Genomic DNA, 14,697 nt, shown 5'->3' with positions numbered 1-14,697 from the left:
GGCGGCTGGAAACAAGAAAACAGAGCACTATTGCCAACATTGTGGTGTGCCAATCTGCACTCAAATGGTTCACAATGAGTACCTGGTTGTGTGGCATGGAGCATTGTCCTTCTGGAAAAAACTCTCCTCAGAGTTGGGGAACATTGTCAAAGCAAAAGGAAGCAAGTTTTCTTCCAGGACAACTTTGTACCTGGCTTGATTTGTGCGTCCTTCACAAAGACAAATCTGCCCGATTCCAGCCTTGCTGAAGCACCCCCAGATCATCACCGATCCTCCACCAAGTTTCACAGTAGGTGCAAGACACTATAGCTTGTAGGCCTCTCCAGGTCTCCGTGTAACCATCAGACAATCATGTGTTGGGCAAAGCTGAAAATTGGACTCATCAGAGCAGATGACCTCCAGTCCTCTTTGGTTCAATCCTTATGGTCTTTTGAAAACCTCAGCCAGGCAACGTACAACGTTGTCCTGGAAGAAAAACTTGCTTCCTTATGCTCTGACAATGTTCTCTAACTCTGAGGAGTAGTATTTCCAGCAGAACAATGCTCCATGCCACACAGCCAGGTCAGTGAAGGTGTGGATGAAGGACCACCAGATCAGGACCCTGTCATGGCCAAACCAATTCCCAGAACTGAATCTCATTAAAAATCTCTGGAATGTGATCAAGTGGAAGATGGATGGTCACAAGCCATCAAACAAAGCCGAGCTACCCGATGAAACACGGCGCGAAGCAACGCAACACAAAGCGTCGCAACTCTGTTAGGCTGACCTGGCTATATTCCATTATGTTATCAGTTAAAGTCATATTAAATCAATGACAGTGAATAGATGTGTTTGGAGTTTGTAGGTGATAAAATGTCAAGAAAACAGTTAAGAAAAGAAGGTCTCACAAAAACGAAGGGGGTTGTGGGGGAGACTAAAGAAAGAACGTCTATAGGACCTAAATACAAAATGAAGGCCTCTGGAAACAGGCCCAGGGTGTTACAGCTGAAAAGTATAATATAAAAAGAAACAATGCTGCAATTAAACACTTCCCCTGTTCTTTAACCATTGGAGAATGGGCGTGTTCTGCCTATCCTGTGCTTCACCAGCCAGGACTTCATATACTGTGTTGGATTGAACACTCATGTAGGCTCTTCTTCAACACTTATATTTGACCATCGCTCTGTTCCGTTGTCCATACCCTCCGTACCTACCATCCTTAGTTTGAGTATGTAGGGTGTTCCGTTTTCCCCTTTCCCATTTCCGCGTCGAAAAGAAGTATACCCAAAGGACCCGTATCTGTACTCATAACGGTCAAAACGCTGAGTGTGGAACCAGGGTACACTTTCCACACTCAACGGCCGCCATCTTGTCAACGTAGCGGAAGAGGCGGACCCAGGCAGAGCCGCTCAGCTCGAAAAAGACGAACGCGGGGCTTGTCGCGATCGTAATTTCCGGTAAGTGCACCACGGAGTATTAGATTTGGAACAGCACTCACCTGCTGAGAATCTGCGTACCTAGTGAGTGTGTACTGTTATGCATATAAGTATAGGTACGCTAGGTACGGTAGGTAGGGAAAATGGAACATAGCGCATGACTGCGAAAATGGAAGATTCTATAGCTAAGCTAAAACATTTCACTTAGCTATGTCTAACTGGCTTGCAAAGAATCTGTCTACAATTTTCAATGAATTAGCGTGATATGCGTGAGGATAATTACTCATGCATCTTCAATTGCTGAAAGAATTTACGTTTTATTAGGCGTATTTATATTGAACCGGGAAGGCTGCCTTGTTACCTGCATTATCGTATTTGAAAGCACGTTATTAAAAGCGTGTGTCCCTGTCTTAATGCGATGTTGTGCGAACCAAAGCAACGTTAAAAAAATGTGAATTGATCTTTTTCAGTCTTACTTTGATCTTGAGGGCTTTTGCGGGCATCTGTGTGAGTGAAAGCACTAAATGGTCTTTTCAAAAATCGCCTGATATCCATGGCTAATGAATCCATTTCGAAAAGGCTTATCCACAACGTGTATGTGTTTACATACTTCCTGGATCTTTATTGGTGTCGCCGCAGCCGCAAGGCACTGATTGGAGGGTCACAGACCATAATACAGTGCAGATCAAAATTATTCAGAATACAGCGTTCATATGTTCAACAATATGAAATTTAGTCTAAGGTGATTTAAAATGAAACCAAATGTATTTCGGATTATTACAACGGCAGAATACAAGGCGCAGAGAACTATGAGATGCGTAAACGCCACTTTGAGACGCATAAACGCTATTAATACGTGCGTAAACGCTATTAACTTAAAGCTATTAGCTAGTAACTAAGTAACGCGTTACTGTAATTCATGACAAGAACACAAGAGTGACCTACTTTAGCTTCTTCTGAACTGACGTCGCAGGACCAATGCGACCGCACATGAAAGACACTCTGCTACCCAGATCCACGACCGCTTACACACACACACACACACACACATATTGCACCTGCATACAATCACGCACGCATGCACACACACGCACAAGGCTGTACATACGCAACTGTTTCTCCCATTTTCCAGGACCGCTAACACACACACACACACACACATTGCACTTGCATACAATCACGCACGCACACAGGGATATACAACCGCAGTTATTTCTTCCATTCTCCACGGCCGCTAACACACATTCATTGAACTTGTATACAATTGCGCATACATATGGAAAGAAGGCTAGGACACCGATCGTGGTTTCCAACATTTATTGTTTAACAAGAAAACGCGTGGAATCTATTACCAACTGTTTAGGGTGTTCCTGTCCTCATCTTGGCTGTCGGGGCAACGGCGAAAGAAGCGCCACAGGGACCAGAGGGAACTTATATACAGTTCCTACCTTGATCAGGGTGAGGATTCCCTGTTGTGGCTATGGGGACAAGATAAATGGTTTGGCCAACCGCATTTTAGTACAATGTCGTATTTTACATGCCAGCGATTAGGATGTATTAGAAAGATATTATTCTAATTATATATTTAGCATATTGTGAATGGGTGGGTGTTTCAGGGTATTTGGTGAACTGAACCACTAATTGATTATTTTGTATCCCCCTACTTTTTATATGGTGTTAATACTGTAAGCCAATCACTTTAACTTCACTGGGCCTAATGTAGTAAAAAAAAAAAAACACTGTTAAATGACTGAGACAGTTATTTTGTATTAAGTTAAGTGTTAAAAAAGTGACTTTTGTACTACAGCTTGATTTGAAGGCATGTTGCCCTGTTGTTTAAAATAAATAGGTACAAAAAAAATATATGTTTATTGTGTTTGACTGTTCAGTACTGTTCATATTCATTACATTAAACGCAGATATAAAAGTAACTTAAAAGTCAATTTCCCTAGTAACTAATTACTTTTGATATACAGTAACTGGGAAGTAATTCAATTACCTTTAAAAGAAGTAACTAGTAAATGTAACTAAGTACTAATTTTCAGTAACTTGCCCAACACTGATTATTCAAGATCTGAAAACACTGCATCTTTTTTGATATTTTGACCAATTGTCATTTTTCTGCAAATAAATGCTCTAAATGACAATATTTTTATTTGAAATGTGGTAGGAATGTTGTCAGTAGGTTAAAGGATAAAACTAAAATGTTCATTTTACTTTAACACATACCCATACATAGTAAAACCAGAGAAACTGATAATTTTGAAGTGGTCTATTTTTTTCCGCAGCTGTGTGAGTGCACTGTTAGTTTGACAGAAACTACAGATTTTATGTCTACATGGCTATGATTCAAAAATCCCTGCAAATACATTTGGCAAGCAATAGAGACACCAGACTTTAGAACCACTGGCTGGCAGTGTCTGATTCACAACAACGCCAATGTTTACAACACGGTTCTATTTCTTGAGAGTTAGGTCAATAGAATTGGATTGGTTTCAATTAAATCCACTTATTTTACCATCTTTAACAATTTGAGACAACTTCTATGGCACTGTGAGTAGAATGACTTCCCTTAGCAACTGTTGCCACTAGTATACAAGTTAACTGGTGTTACCCATCTGATAGCAAGAAGTTAGCTAATAAAGATGACTTAAGGGTATAGTTATATTTATCTAGCCATTGTCAATTTTAAGTGCACCGAAACAATGTCTTGTGTTCACTAGGGGTGCAACGGATCATCATTGATCCGTGATCCGTTCGGATCATCTATTTCGGTTCGGCACACGCATGATCCGCGGATTGATTTATGAAAAAAAATTAAAAATTGTGCGCATGTTCAGTCCACACACAGCCGTAACCATTCCTGCTAGTTCCAGGGACAGAGCTACTTAACACGCGGGTAAAAGTCTGCAACAGTTCCTTTTCAATAAGCAAACAGTCCTATGGCTCGTTGTGATTTATTGTCCTCAGCGTACAACATGTAGAACAGTGGGCATGGAAAATAAAAGTAGGCTAGACTTCGGTGAGTACTGTAACGATAACTGCTGCCTCTAGTGCTACGTCTGTTTCCATATACTTGCGCTGCTACACAAACCTGTCGCCTAGGTTACCACACAGACGTAACACGTAGCTGACATAGCGATTGCTAACATAAAGAAAAACCTGCAACGCAGCGTGGTCATGGCGAGCGGAGGAACAGAAAAACTTCAACGCCCCACATCCCCTGTTTGGGAGCATTTTGGCTCCCCTGTCAAATTGAATGCAGAAGGAAAGAGGTTGGTGGATAAAACCGTGACGGTGTGTAGGCACTGTGTTTCACTGACAGGAGTGAAACCGAAAGCGGCTCAACAACCGCTCATCGACGCGGCATTTAAGCAGACCCTTCCTCCACATGTTTATTTGTCTTGTCTATTTTATTTATTTATTTTTTTTGCTGATCCGAAAAATGATCCGATCCGTGACTCTGATCCGAGGAACGATCCGAACCGTGAGTTTTTTGATCCGTTGCACCCCTAGTGTTCACCATTTTGATGTGAGTAGGTGTACTCAAGTTAAGGCTTTACATTGTAACGTTACCTTCACGTATCCATAACAAGCTAACGGTAGCTAATGTTAGATAGAGGAGTAAAGGGCATTTAGCATGAAATGAAGGCAATCTTTCACCAAGAATAAACAATATCGGGAATCCATCCTTAAAGTGTTGGGCTAGGTCATGGGTCGGGAACCTATGGCTCGCGAACCACCACTGGCTCTTTTGGTGACGGCCGTGGCTCTCGGAAGAAATGGGTTGGAGAAAAATACGGAGAGAAAAAACGTGTAATCAAGGGATCAGCCTATAGGCCTAGAACGCTTAAATAACAGACAATACTACTTAAATTAAAATTGCAATTCTTTGTGGCAAATACGTAGGTATATCTGAGTGATTTAATTCAACTTTCCACCTCACTTGACTCCGTGACCATAGGCTGCACAATGTTGTTACATTCGCGGCTGGTTGCAATGTTTATTAAACAAAATCACAGATTCCCCTCCATTTCCGTCAAAGAGACATATTTCATTGTGAAAGTTGATGTGAGCTAGATAGGCTAGAGAAAAATGTCTAAAAGGAAAAAGACCGAAGAGAGCGTCCGCTTCTTTCAGCCTGAGTGGACAGACGAGTTCGCGTTCGTGGACAGAGCTGGGACTGCGACTTGTTTGATATGTAACGACAAAATTGCGTCAATGAAACGATCCAATATTAAACGCCACTTCGACACCCACCATGCACAATTTGCAGCTAAATATCCTGCGGGAGATAGCCGACGCAAGGCCTGCCAAGAGCTTCTGAAAAAGGTACAGGTGGGCCAACAGCAACTCCGTGCTTGGACCACCCAGGGAGATGGCACCTCTGCTAGCTTCGTGGGTGCATTGGCAATAGTAAAAAATGGAAAGCCATTTACAGATGGCGAGTATGCCAAAAATCTAATGCTGGACGTGGCTAATGAACTGTTCGATGACTTTCCCAACAAGGACAAAATTGTCAAAAGAATTAAAGACATGCCACTCTCTGCTAGAACAGTCCATGACCGCACGATTTTGATGGCAAATCAGGTGGAGGAGACACAGATAAAGGACATAAATACAAGTGAATATTTTTCACTAGCCCTCGACGAGTCAACAGATGTTGGCCATATAGCCCAGCTTAGCATCATGGCCAGGTATGCTGCTGGTGACGTATTACGGGAGGAGAATCTGGCAGTTTTGCCAATGAAGGGATGCACACGAGGGGAGGACATATTCAAATCGTTCATGGATTTTGTGAAAGATAAGAATGTGCCTCTCAACAAACTCATCTCTGTGTGCACTGACATAAACATAAAGGGAAACATAAAGGTTTTGTGACTCTTTTGCGTCAACACGAGGGAAGATGCATCCTTAACTTCCATTGCATTATACACCAGGTGCCCAACTGTGTGGCAAGCAGCTAAATGAGGTGATGGGACTGGTGGTTAGTGTCGTTAATTTCATCGTGGCCCGAGCTCTTAATGCTCGCGAGTTCAAAGCACTGCTGGCCGAGGTGGAAAGTCATTACCCTGGACTGATTCTGCACAGCAATGTGCGTTGGTTGTCAAGGGGGAAGGTGCTCAGCCGTTTTGCGTCCTGTCTTGATGAAATCAGAACTTTTCTGAAGATGAAAAATGCTGAGCGTCCTGAGCTCTATGACACAGAGTGGCTCCTGAAATTGTACTACCTTGTGGACATCAGTGAGCACCTCAACCAGCTCAATGTGAAAATGCAAGGTATTGGCAACACAGTCTTGTCGCTCCAGCAGGCTGTGTTTGCCTTTGAAAAGAAACTGGAGGTGTTTATTAAGGATCTTGAAACTGGCCGTCTCCTGCACTTCGAAAGACTCAGGGAGGCATGCTTAACGAGTGACCACGAGCAACGTCAGCAACAGCAACAGCTGCAACAGCTGGCTGGCTTCACCTCCGAACTTCTGGTGACGTTCAAATCGCGCTTTGGAGAGTTTCGTGAGCGCAGCAGTCTGTTTAAATTCATCACCCACCCACATGAGTCCGCAGTGGACGAGGCACACTTATCGTGCATCCCTGGTGTGTCCATCGGCGATTTTGAAATGGAGGTTGCCGACCTGACCTCGTCTGACATCTGGATGGGCAAGTTCAAGTCATTGAACGATCAGCTGGAGGGGATCGCACGGCAGCGAGCGCAGCTTGCCAGCGAACACAGGTGGACGGACATGGGAAAGCTTCCATCCGAAGACCAACTGACCCTGAACACTTGGAATGAACTGCCCATTTAATTTCGCACATTGCGCCGTGTTAGCATTGCTGTGTTAACAATGTTCGGTTCCACCTATACGTGTGAGAAGTCTTTCTCACACATGAAAAACATAAAGACAAACCTGCGCTCGCGTTTGAATGATGAAAGCCTCAACGCATGCATGAAGCTTAACCTCACCAAATATGAGCCAGACTTCAAGGCCATCAGCAAGTCCATGCAGCACCAGAAGTCGCATTAATTTCTGATAGGCCTAATGTTTAATTCGAGTTTCGAGTTTTGTGTTGTTAACGTTGTTAACTTAATGTCGTTGTTACGTTGCTCACTTGTGTCATTCCCCTTTCCATTTCAAGTAGTCACATAACTTTCAAACTAGTAGAAAATGTATTAAAACTGTTTAATAAATGTCACTGTTTGTTAAATATCCAAACTTTTTCTTGAAAGCGTCTTTGTGGCTCTTCTAAGATTACAAAAAAAAAAAAATGTTAAAAGTGGCTCTCCAGGCAAAAAAGGTTCCCGACCCCTGGGCTAGGTATAGAAGTTTTTCATCAGGTGTTATATTATAAATGCAGATTCTTTGTGGACGATAAGTCCCCTAGTCCCATTGAACTGTATGGCTATGAGATTTTGTCTCCTTTTCCCCACACATCCAAGATGCGTTGCCCACTGGATCTAAGCAAATTATGTATTTCTTGTCCCTCCCATCAAACTCCCCTTCCATGCCAAAGCGAGACAGTAAGATGACATTGTACTGACATCAAAAAAGACTTGCAGCGTAAAAAAAAACTGCACCAATAAGACCAAGAAAATATTGTAATTGAAAAAGCACATTCAGACTAAACAAAAAACCATCAAAACAAATTTTCAGTGGCCAAAGTTAATTTCAGTTCAACTGTTTCAATGCGAATGTTCTATTTTTCAGTTTAAAGCCCCAATATGCAACAATTATACTTCAGGATTAGGGTTAGGATAAGCAGTTTAACCTTAAAATAACAGCTTAAAAAAAAATTGGGGCGCTACAATGACTTTTAATATGGAGAATCACGTCCGTGCCATTGCGATAGCAGGGTCCATAGGCATATAACTGCGTTCTGTAGTTTTGCCTGCCGCAGCCCGCCAACCTGACTTGTTTATTTTCTGCCGATCTAGTAAGTAGCTTATTTGCCGTCTTGCTTTGTCTTATGTTGCAATTAATTGATGTTTGACAGTGTAAGGACAGTCGTTGAGTAACTAGTTTGTCATAATGTCAAAGTCAGCACATTTCAAGAGATTTCGTTAGTTTTAGCTGCTAGCATACCTTTAGCAAATAGCTATTGTTCCGTTGTGCTGCTTTAAGTTGAAGGTTGGCATTAAATAAAAAAATTGGAATTGATAAAATGTTTAAAAAAAAAATAAAGTCTTCATGCCATCCCAACCTGGCAGGCTCTGCCAGATCCAGACTCCACTAATGCACCTTCTTGACTGATTTCAGTGTGCCTTCAAACTGATGTTCCCCTATACTCTACCCCGCGACCACTAGTGTGGTCCCTGTGCTGTTGTTCAGGAATAGGCTCCGCTCCTGAGTCGCTGCATCTATTTGGTAAAACTGATCCATAGCCAACAATTTTGTTTAGGGTGACCAAACCAATTGGTATTGAGTATTTGATAAAAAAAATACTACAGTGGCACAAATGCATACTCTGATACAATATCGACCTCTTTAATGTGGATTTTAGATACTTCAAACAGTACTGATTTAGATTTTTTTTTTTTACTAGGATAGTATAATCATGCTCCAGAATCTAGATATCATGCCCCCAAAACCAGTCAGGGTTCTGTTACATTAGGCTCCATTCAGATGTACTGGAGGCTTCTGCTATTATGGTAAAGATAAAGAAAGCCTATGGTTTATTGAGCCTATCATAGCTTCTGACGGAATGCACAGAATAACGTTTTTTTTTTAATGAGTAGTTTTATTACTTCAGTGAAGAAGATTAACTGCTATATATTTCTCTACAAATACAACATTGCATTCAGATGATTTCTAAAAGTAAATTGCAATCTCACACATTTTGCTTTTGCATATATTTAAAATAGGGCACCCGTTTTTGAAGCAATCCAATCAATGAAATGGAAGACATTAGTGTAAACTCCTGGCTTGTTTGCTTTCCCACAGCTGTCCCCCCAGCTCACCAAGCCATACAGGAAGTGGGTTGCCTCCTTCTCACATGTCAAGGGCCCTCCAGAGTCACCCTGCAAATGGAACACAACCAGTCGGGGAACAAGATTTAGCTGTTAAATATATTCAGTTATAGAGAATAATATGGCATGCCGTTCAGGAAATTAACATTTGAATATATATATACAAAAGTCTGAATATATATACAAAACTCTGAATATATATACAAAAGTCTGAATATATATACAAACCTCTGAATATATATACAAAAGACTGGATATATATATACAAAAGTCTGAATATATATACAAAACTCTGAATATATATACAAAAGTCTGAATATATATACAAAACTCTGAATATATATACAAAAGTCTGAATATATATACAAAACTCTGAATATATATACAAAAGTCTGAATATATATACAAAACGAAGTCTGAATATATATACAAAACGAAGTCTGAATATATATACAAAACTCTGAACTCTGAAGCGCTCAATCCGTCTTTGTCCGCCATATTGGATTGAGCGTTTCCTATTAAATTAATGGTACCAAAATGTTTATAATTACGTATTTTCTGCTTTATGAAATACTGTATTTCTGTTGTATTGTTCAATTTTGACATTGATTTCTCACTAGAAATGCAATAATAACACGTTTATTTTACACCGTTTGACTTCACCAAGGATATTTTTAGAGGCAATTTCTCCATTCACTTGACTGGGGTCTTGTCAAAACCTTCGTACTTCCTTGTTTTCTGCTTCATGAAATACTTTTTTTTCTGTTATATGGCTAAAATTTATTAAACATTGATTTCTCGCTAAAAATGCAATAATAATAATAACACGTTCATTTTGCATCGTTTGACTTAACGAAGGACATTTTTACGTTTAAATGGGATAGCCTACATCGTATCCTCTCGTCACATGATCAAATAGGGACTTGACATTGGACAAAAAATGATTACCCAGAAATCCTCATTGCATATACCAATGAAAATAAGACATTATTCATTGAATTGAATAGGTATTTTTTTAATAGTTTCCATAGTTTATGTAGGATAAGCATATAATTGTGTTATAGATTGCTACTGACCATTTCCCTTCTACAAAATAATAATCACCATGACCTAGATAGGTTGGCCATTCCAAGGGTATAAATACCATAAGGTACTTCAAAACACCATAATTAGTCATCGGTCGCGGGTGTGTTTCTAGAACATGGTCTACCCTTACGTACTCGCAAAAATGACATTTTGTGAAGCACCCGACGAGGCAAAATCCCGGACGATTTGGGAATCCCTGCCGGACGTATTTTTTAGGTCTCAAAAAGAGGACATGTCCGAAAAAGAGCACGTCTGGTCACCCTACCATATGAACAGAATAACAGTATTTCATGAAGCAGAAAACAAGGAATTACGAAGGTTTTGACAAGACCCCAGTCAAATCAATGGGGAACCTGCCTCTAAAAATATCCTTCGTGAAGACAAACGGTGTAAAATAAACGTGTTATTATTGCATTTCTAGTGAGAAATCAATGTCAAAATTGAACAATATAACAGAAAAACAGAGTTTCATGAAGCAGAAAATACGTAATCACAAACATTTTGGTACCATTGATTTAATAGGAAGCGCTCAATCCAATATGGTGGACAAAGACGGATTGAGCGCTTCAGAGTTCAGAGTTTTGTATATATATTCAGACTTCGTTTTGTATATATATTCAGACTTTGTTTTGTATATATATATTCAGACTTCGTTTTGTATATATATTCAGACTTTTGTATATATATTCAGAGTTTTGTATATATATTCAGACTTTTGTATACATATATTCAGAGTTTTGTATATATATTCAGAGTTTTGTATATATATTCAGACTTCTGTATATATATTCAGAGTTTTGTATATATATTCAGACTTTTGTATATATATATCCAGACTTTTGTATATATATTCAGACTTTTGTATATATATTCAGAGTTTTGTATATATATTCAGACTTTTGTATATATATATTCAAATGTTAATTTCCTGAACGGCATGCCATAGAATAAATATATATATATATATATATAGAGAATAAATATATATATAAATATATATTTGTATCATATCTTACAAGTAAAAATCAAAAGAAGGAAGTTTACTGTGTATTGTCATTTAGTTTAAAATAATAGAGTTTTAAAAGCATTATAAAGCCATTGAAATAGACTGGAATTAAATAATAGAGTTTTAAAAGCATTATAAAGCCATTGAAATAGACTGGAATTAAATAATAGAGTTTTAAAAGCATTATAAAGCCATTGAAATAGACTGGAATTAAATAATAGAGTTTTAAAAGCATTATAAAGCCATTGAAATAGACTGGAATTAAAAGATGTTTTATATTTCTCTTTAAGGACTTTACACTACACTATACAATTATGGAGGACCAAACCTGCCATATTTACAAATGAATGAATAAATAAATAAATGTCCACATCCATGCATTTAGACAGAAATAAATGGATAAATGTATTAATTAATGCACAATTGTCAATCAATAGTTACTTATAATTAACATTTACGTATGCATTTATTTATTCATTCATATATGTATTCATTCATTCATTAATTTATTTATTCATTAATTTATTCATTCATTCATTTATTTATTTATTTATTCATTCATTCGTTGTTCCCAATATGATAATGAGAGGAGGCCAGTAGGTGTGGAAACTGACGTGGAAACTGACGTTCAGACCTTTTGCGATCAATCCAGAGCCTTGATGATACTGATTTAATGCTATGGCTTTGTATCAGATCGCCATGTTATTGCTCTCAGGTTGTGCTTTATGCATACCATGGGACACGAGTAGGCTTCCCATTCACAAAATTCTACAAAGATTTAAATATAAAAAGTTATGAATGGCCTTTTGGGACGTTTTGTTCAACATTGATGTAGTGTGTTGAGCTCCTAGCAAATAGCTGGCGTTTGCTATCGCTAGTAGCTAGGAGGATAGCTCAGACAGTTTCCACGCCTACTGGCCTCCTCTCATTATCATAGTGGGAACAACGAATGAATGACTGAATAAATGAATTAATGAATAAATGAATGAATATATAAATGAATGAATGAATGAATAAATATATGAATGAATAAATAAATACATACGTAAATGTAAATTATAAGTAACTATTGATTGACAATTGTGCATTAATTAATACATTTATCCATTTATTTCTGACTAAATGCATGGATGTGGACATTTATTTATTTATTCATTCATTTGTAAATATGGCAGGTTTGGTCCTCCATATAAAATGGGACAGTCTGCAGATATGCAGTATATGCAGATAATGCTTTTTTTAATTTAAGTTCTAAAATACATTGAAACTTAACAAAATCACAATGTAGCACAGAAGTCGTACTGAAGACCTGCAGTATCACATTGATTATCCCATGAGCTTAAGCAACAAAAGGAGCTGTGTGCATCTACCCTTGACTTAAGTCTATGGTTTGTGCACCATGTGGTGTGGGCATCAGGAAGAGCAATACCAATATCTAGGGGGCAATTGCACTGTCAGTTAGCATTTGGCATTGATTGCTGTGTAAAAAGAGGCTTGGCTCAGCTGATGCACTGTTGAACCACCTGGAAACTGGAACTACGATACAGAGACAAGATGCAAGAATGCCATTTAATGACATTTGATTACATTCACACCAATATCAATATGCTATTATTAAAAGTGTAATATGAATAGCCTACAACCAATTGCACTGTATATGCATGTGTACAAATATTCATAATACATTTGTATTAAATAATTAATATAGCTGTAACAGTGTCGTTGTGTTGGTCAAACAGGGTGAAGACAATTTTGAGTTTTTTCTTGTTAAGTGAAACAAACAGAAGGCCTGCAGAAAAGATGGTTGATGACGTGTCCTATATCATTGGCATCTTCAGACAAAAGCTACCCACTCAAGGTTACTACAAAGTTACAATTCCACTTGTTCCAAAACTTTTTTTTGCTTCTTTGTTTTCTGTTTTAGATGCCAGATCCTTTGACTCAGCACATGAGGATGAGGGTAGCCAGTCTCAGAGATGAGTGGGTCGTGTGTGTATGCCAGACTTAAGTGCACGAGTGAATTTTTTAACAAATAAACAAATACACTTTTAATTTTGTTAAACATGAATGTTAAAAGGTTGTCGATGGCCATTTATGTAGGCTATAATGTAATGTTAAAATACGCTAATAGATTGGGGCTATGTATTTCATAACATATATCCTGGCTGTGTTTAATTTCACAATAGATTGCCGTATTAACACCAGGTTTAAGCTAATATGCACAAACTAGAATGCGTTTCGTGAACGAACTGCGAGAGTGTGCTTGCTCTGTGACAGAGAGAACAAGTGCCTATGAATTAACATGTATTTACATCTACTCAATCAGTGTAGTGGGGCCTTCTTCCAATATATTTTAGCAAGCAACCAAGCTCAACCATTATATTTTGGCTCCACTGACGTTTAGACATATGAGGGTATCTCAGAGTTTCGTTATACTGACTTACTGAGCTAAGTGAATTGTTGAAATTGCTATCTTGGTAAAAGGAAACATCTCTGCAACAATATTAGAATGAATGCGGTTACATAGCCAGCTTTACTTAAAGTTTATTGTAAGATAGGCCTGTTAGACTTAATGCAGTTAGAGTTAGTCTGTAGGTGTAGTATCAAACGTAAGCAACACTTTTACTGTATAGATAGAGAGCACGTGTATCACATTGGTTTATAGTCTGTCAAATTAGTTCTAGTTATTGGTGTTCATTGCCATACAAAGTTAGTCTTCTCTTATAAGCCTAGGTAGTACATCTGATTAGAGCTAGCAACCATGAATTGCAGATTAAGGGGTCCCCTATCTCAGTGTTCATTTTGGCAGCTATTTTTAGATTCAGTCTTAAGACAAAAATGCATATTAGTTTTAGTCACATTTAGTCATAGTTATCCTTCTTAGTTTCAGTCTAGTTTTCGAAAACTCATTACAATTTAGTCTAGTTTTAGGCACATTTAAAATTCCATATTATAGCCACATTAAACTCATTCCCTTCCCTTCTCAGGCCCAGGGACCTCCTGTGTTGTGTCAACTGCATAGTAGTCTAGCTTGCAGTACTTACATTGTGGATGCAATTAGTCTCCAAGATACAGATCTCATGCCTACAGCTGAATTCGAATTTGTTTGTAATAAATAATCGAATGTGATGATGAAGTACGGTACGCAGCGTCTTAACTGAAGCTCAACTCAACTATTACAGCAGCTAGCTTGCCGCTAACGCTAACTGAAAACACATCGGAACACAGTGG

The 14,697-nt window shown here is 38.6% G+C and overlaps 1 protein-coding gene across 1 annotated transcript in view; it reads right to left on the bottom strand.

Annotated features, from left to right (window-relative positions):
- Positions 1-9,260: 9,260 nt before the first annotated feature.
- LOC308372947 (hyaluronan-binding protein 2) overlaps positions 9,261-14,697 on the bottom strand; it is a gene marked incomplete at both ends in the record, with an annotated part of 78,708 nt that continues 73,271 nt past the window's right edge. The window contains one exon of the mRNA XM_080848309.1: positions 9,261-9,425. Coding sequence (XP_080704435.1) covers positions 9,261-9,425 — 165 coding nt within the window. The remainder of the gene's footprint in view (positions 9,426-14,697) is intronic.

This window comes from Sprattus sprattus (genome assembly GCF_963457725.1).
Source record: "Sprattus sprattus genome assembly, chromosome: 12".
Lineage (NCBI taxonomy): Eukaryota > Metazoa > Chordata > Actinopteri > Clupeiformes > Clupeidae > Sprattus > Sprattus sprattus.
The sequence above is the reverse complement of the archived record's forward strand: the minus strand, read 5'-3'. Positions and strand labels throughout refer to the sequence as shown.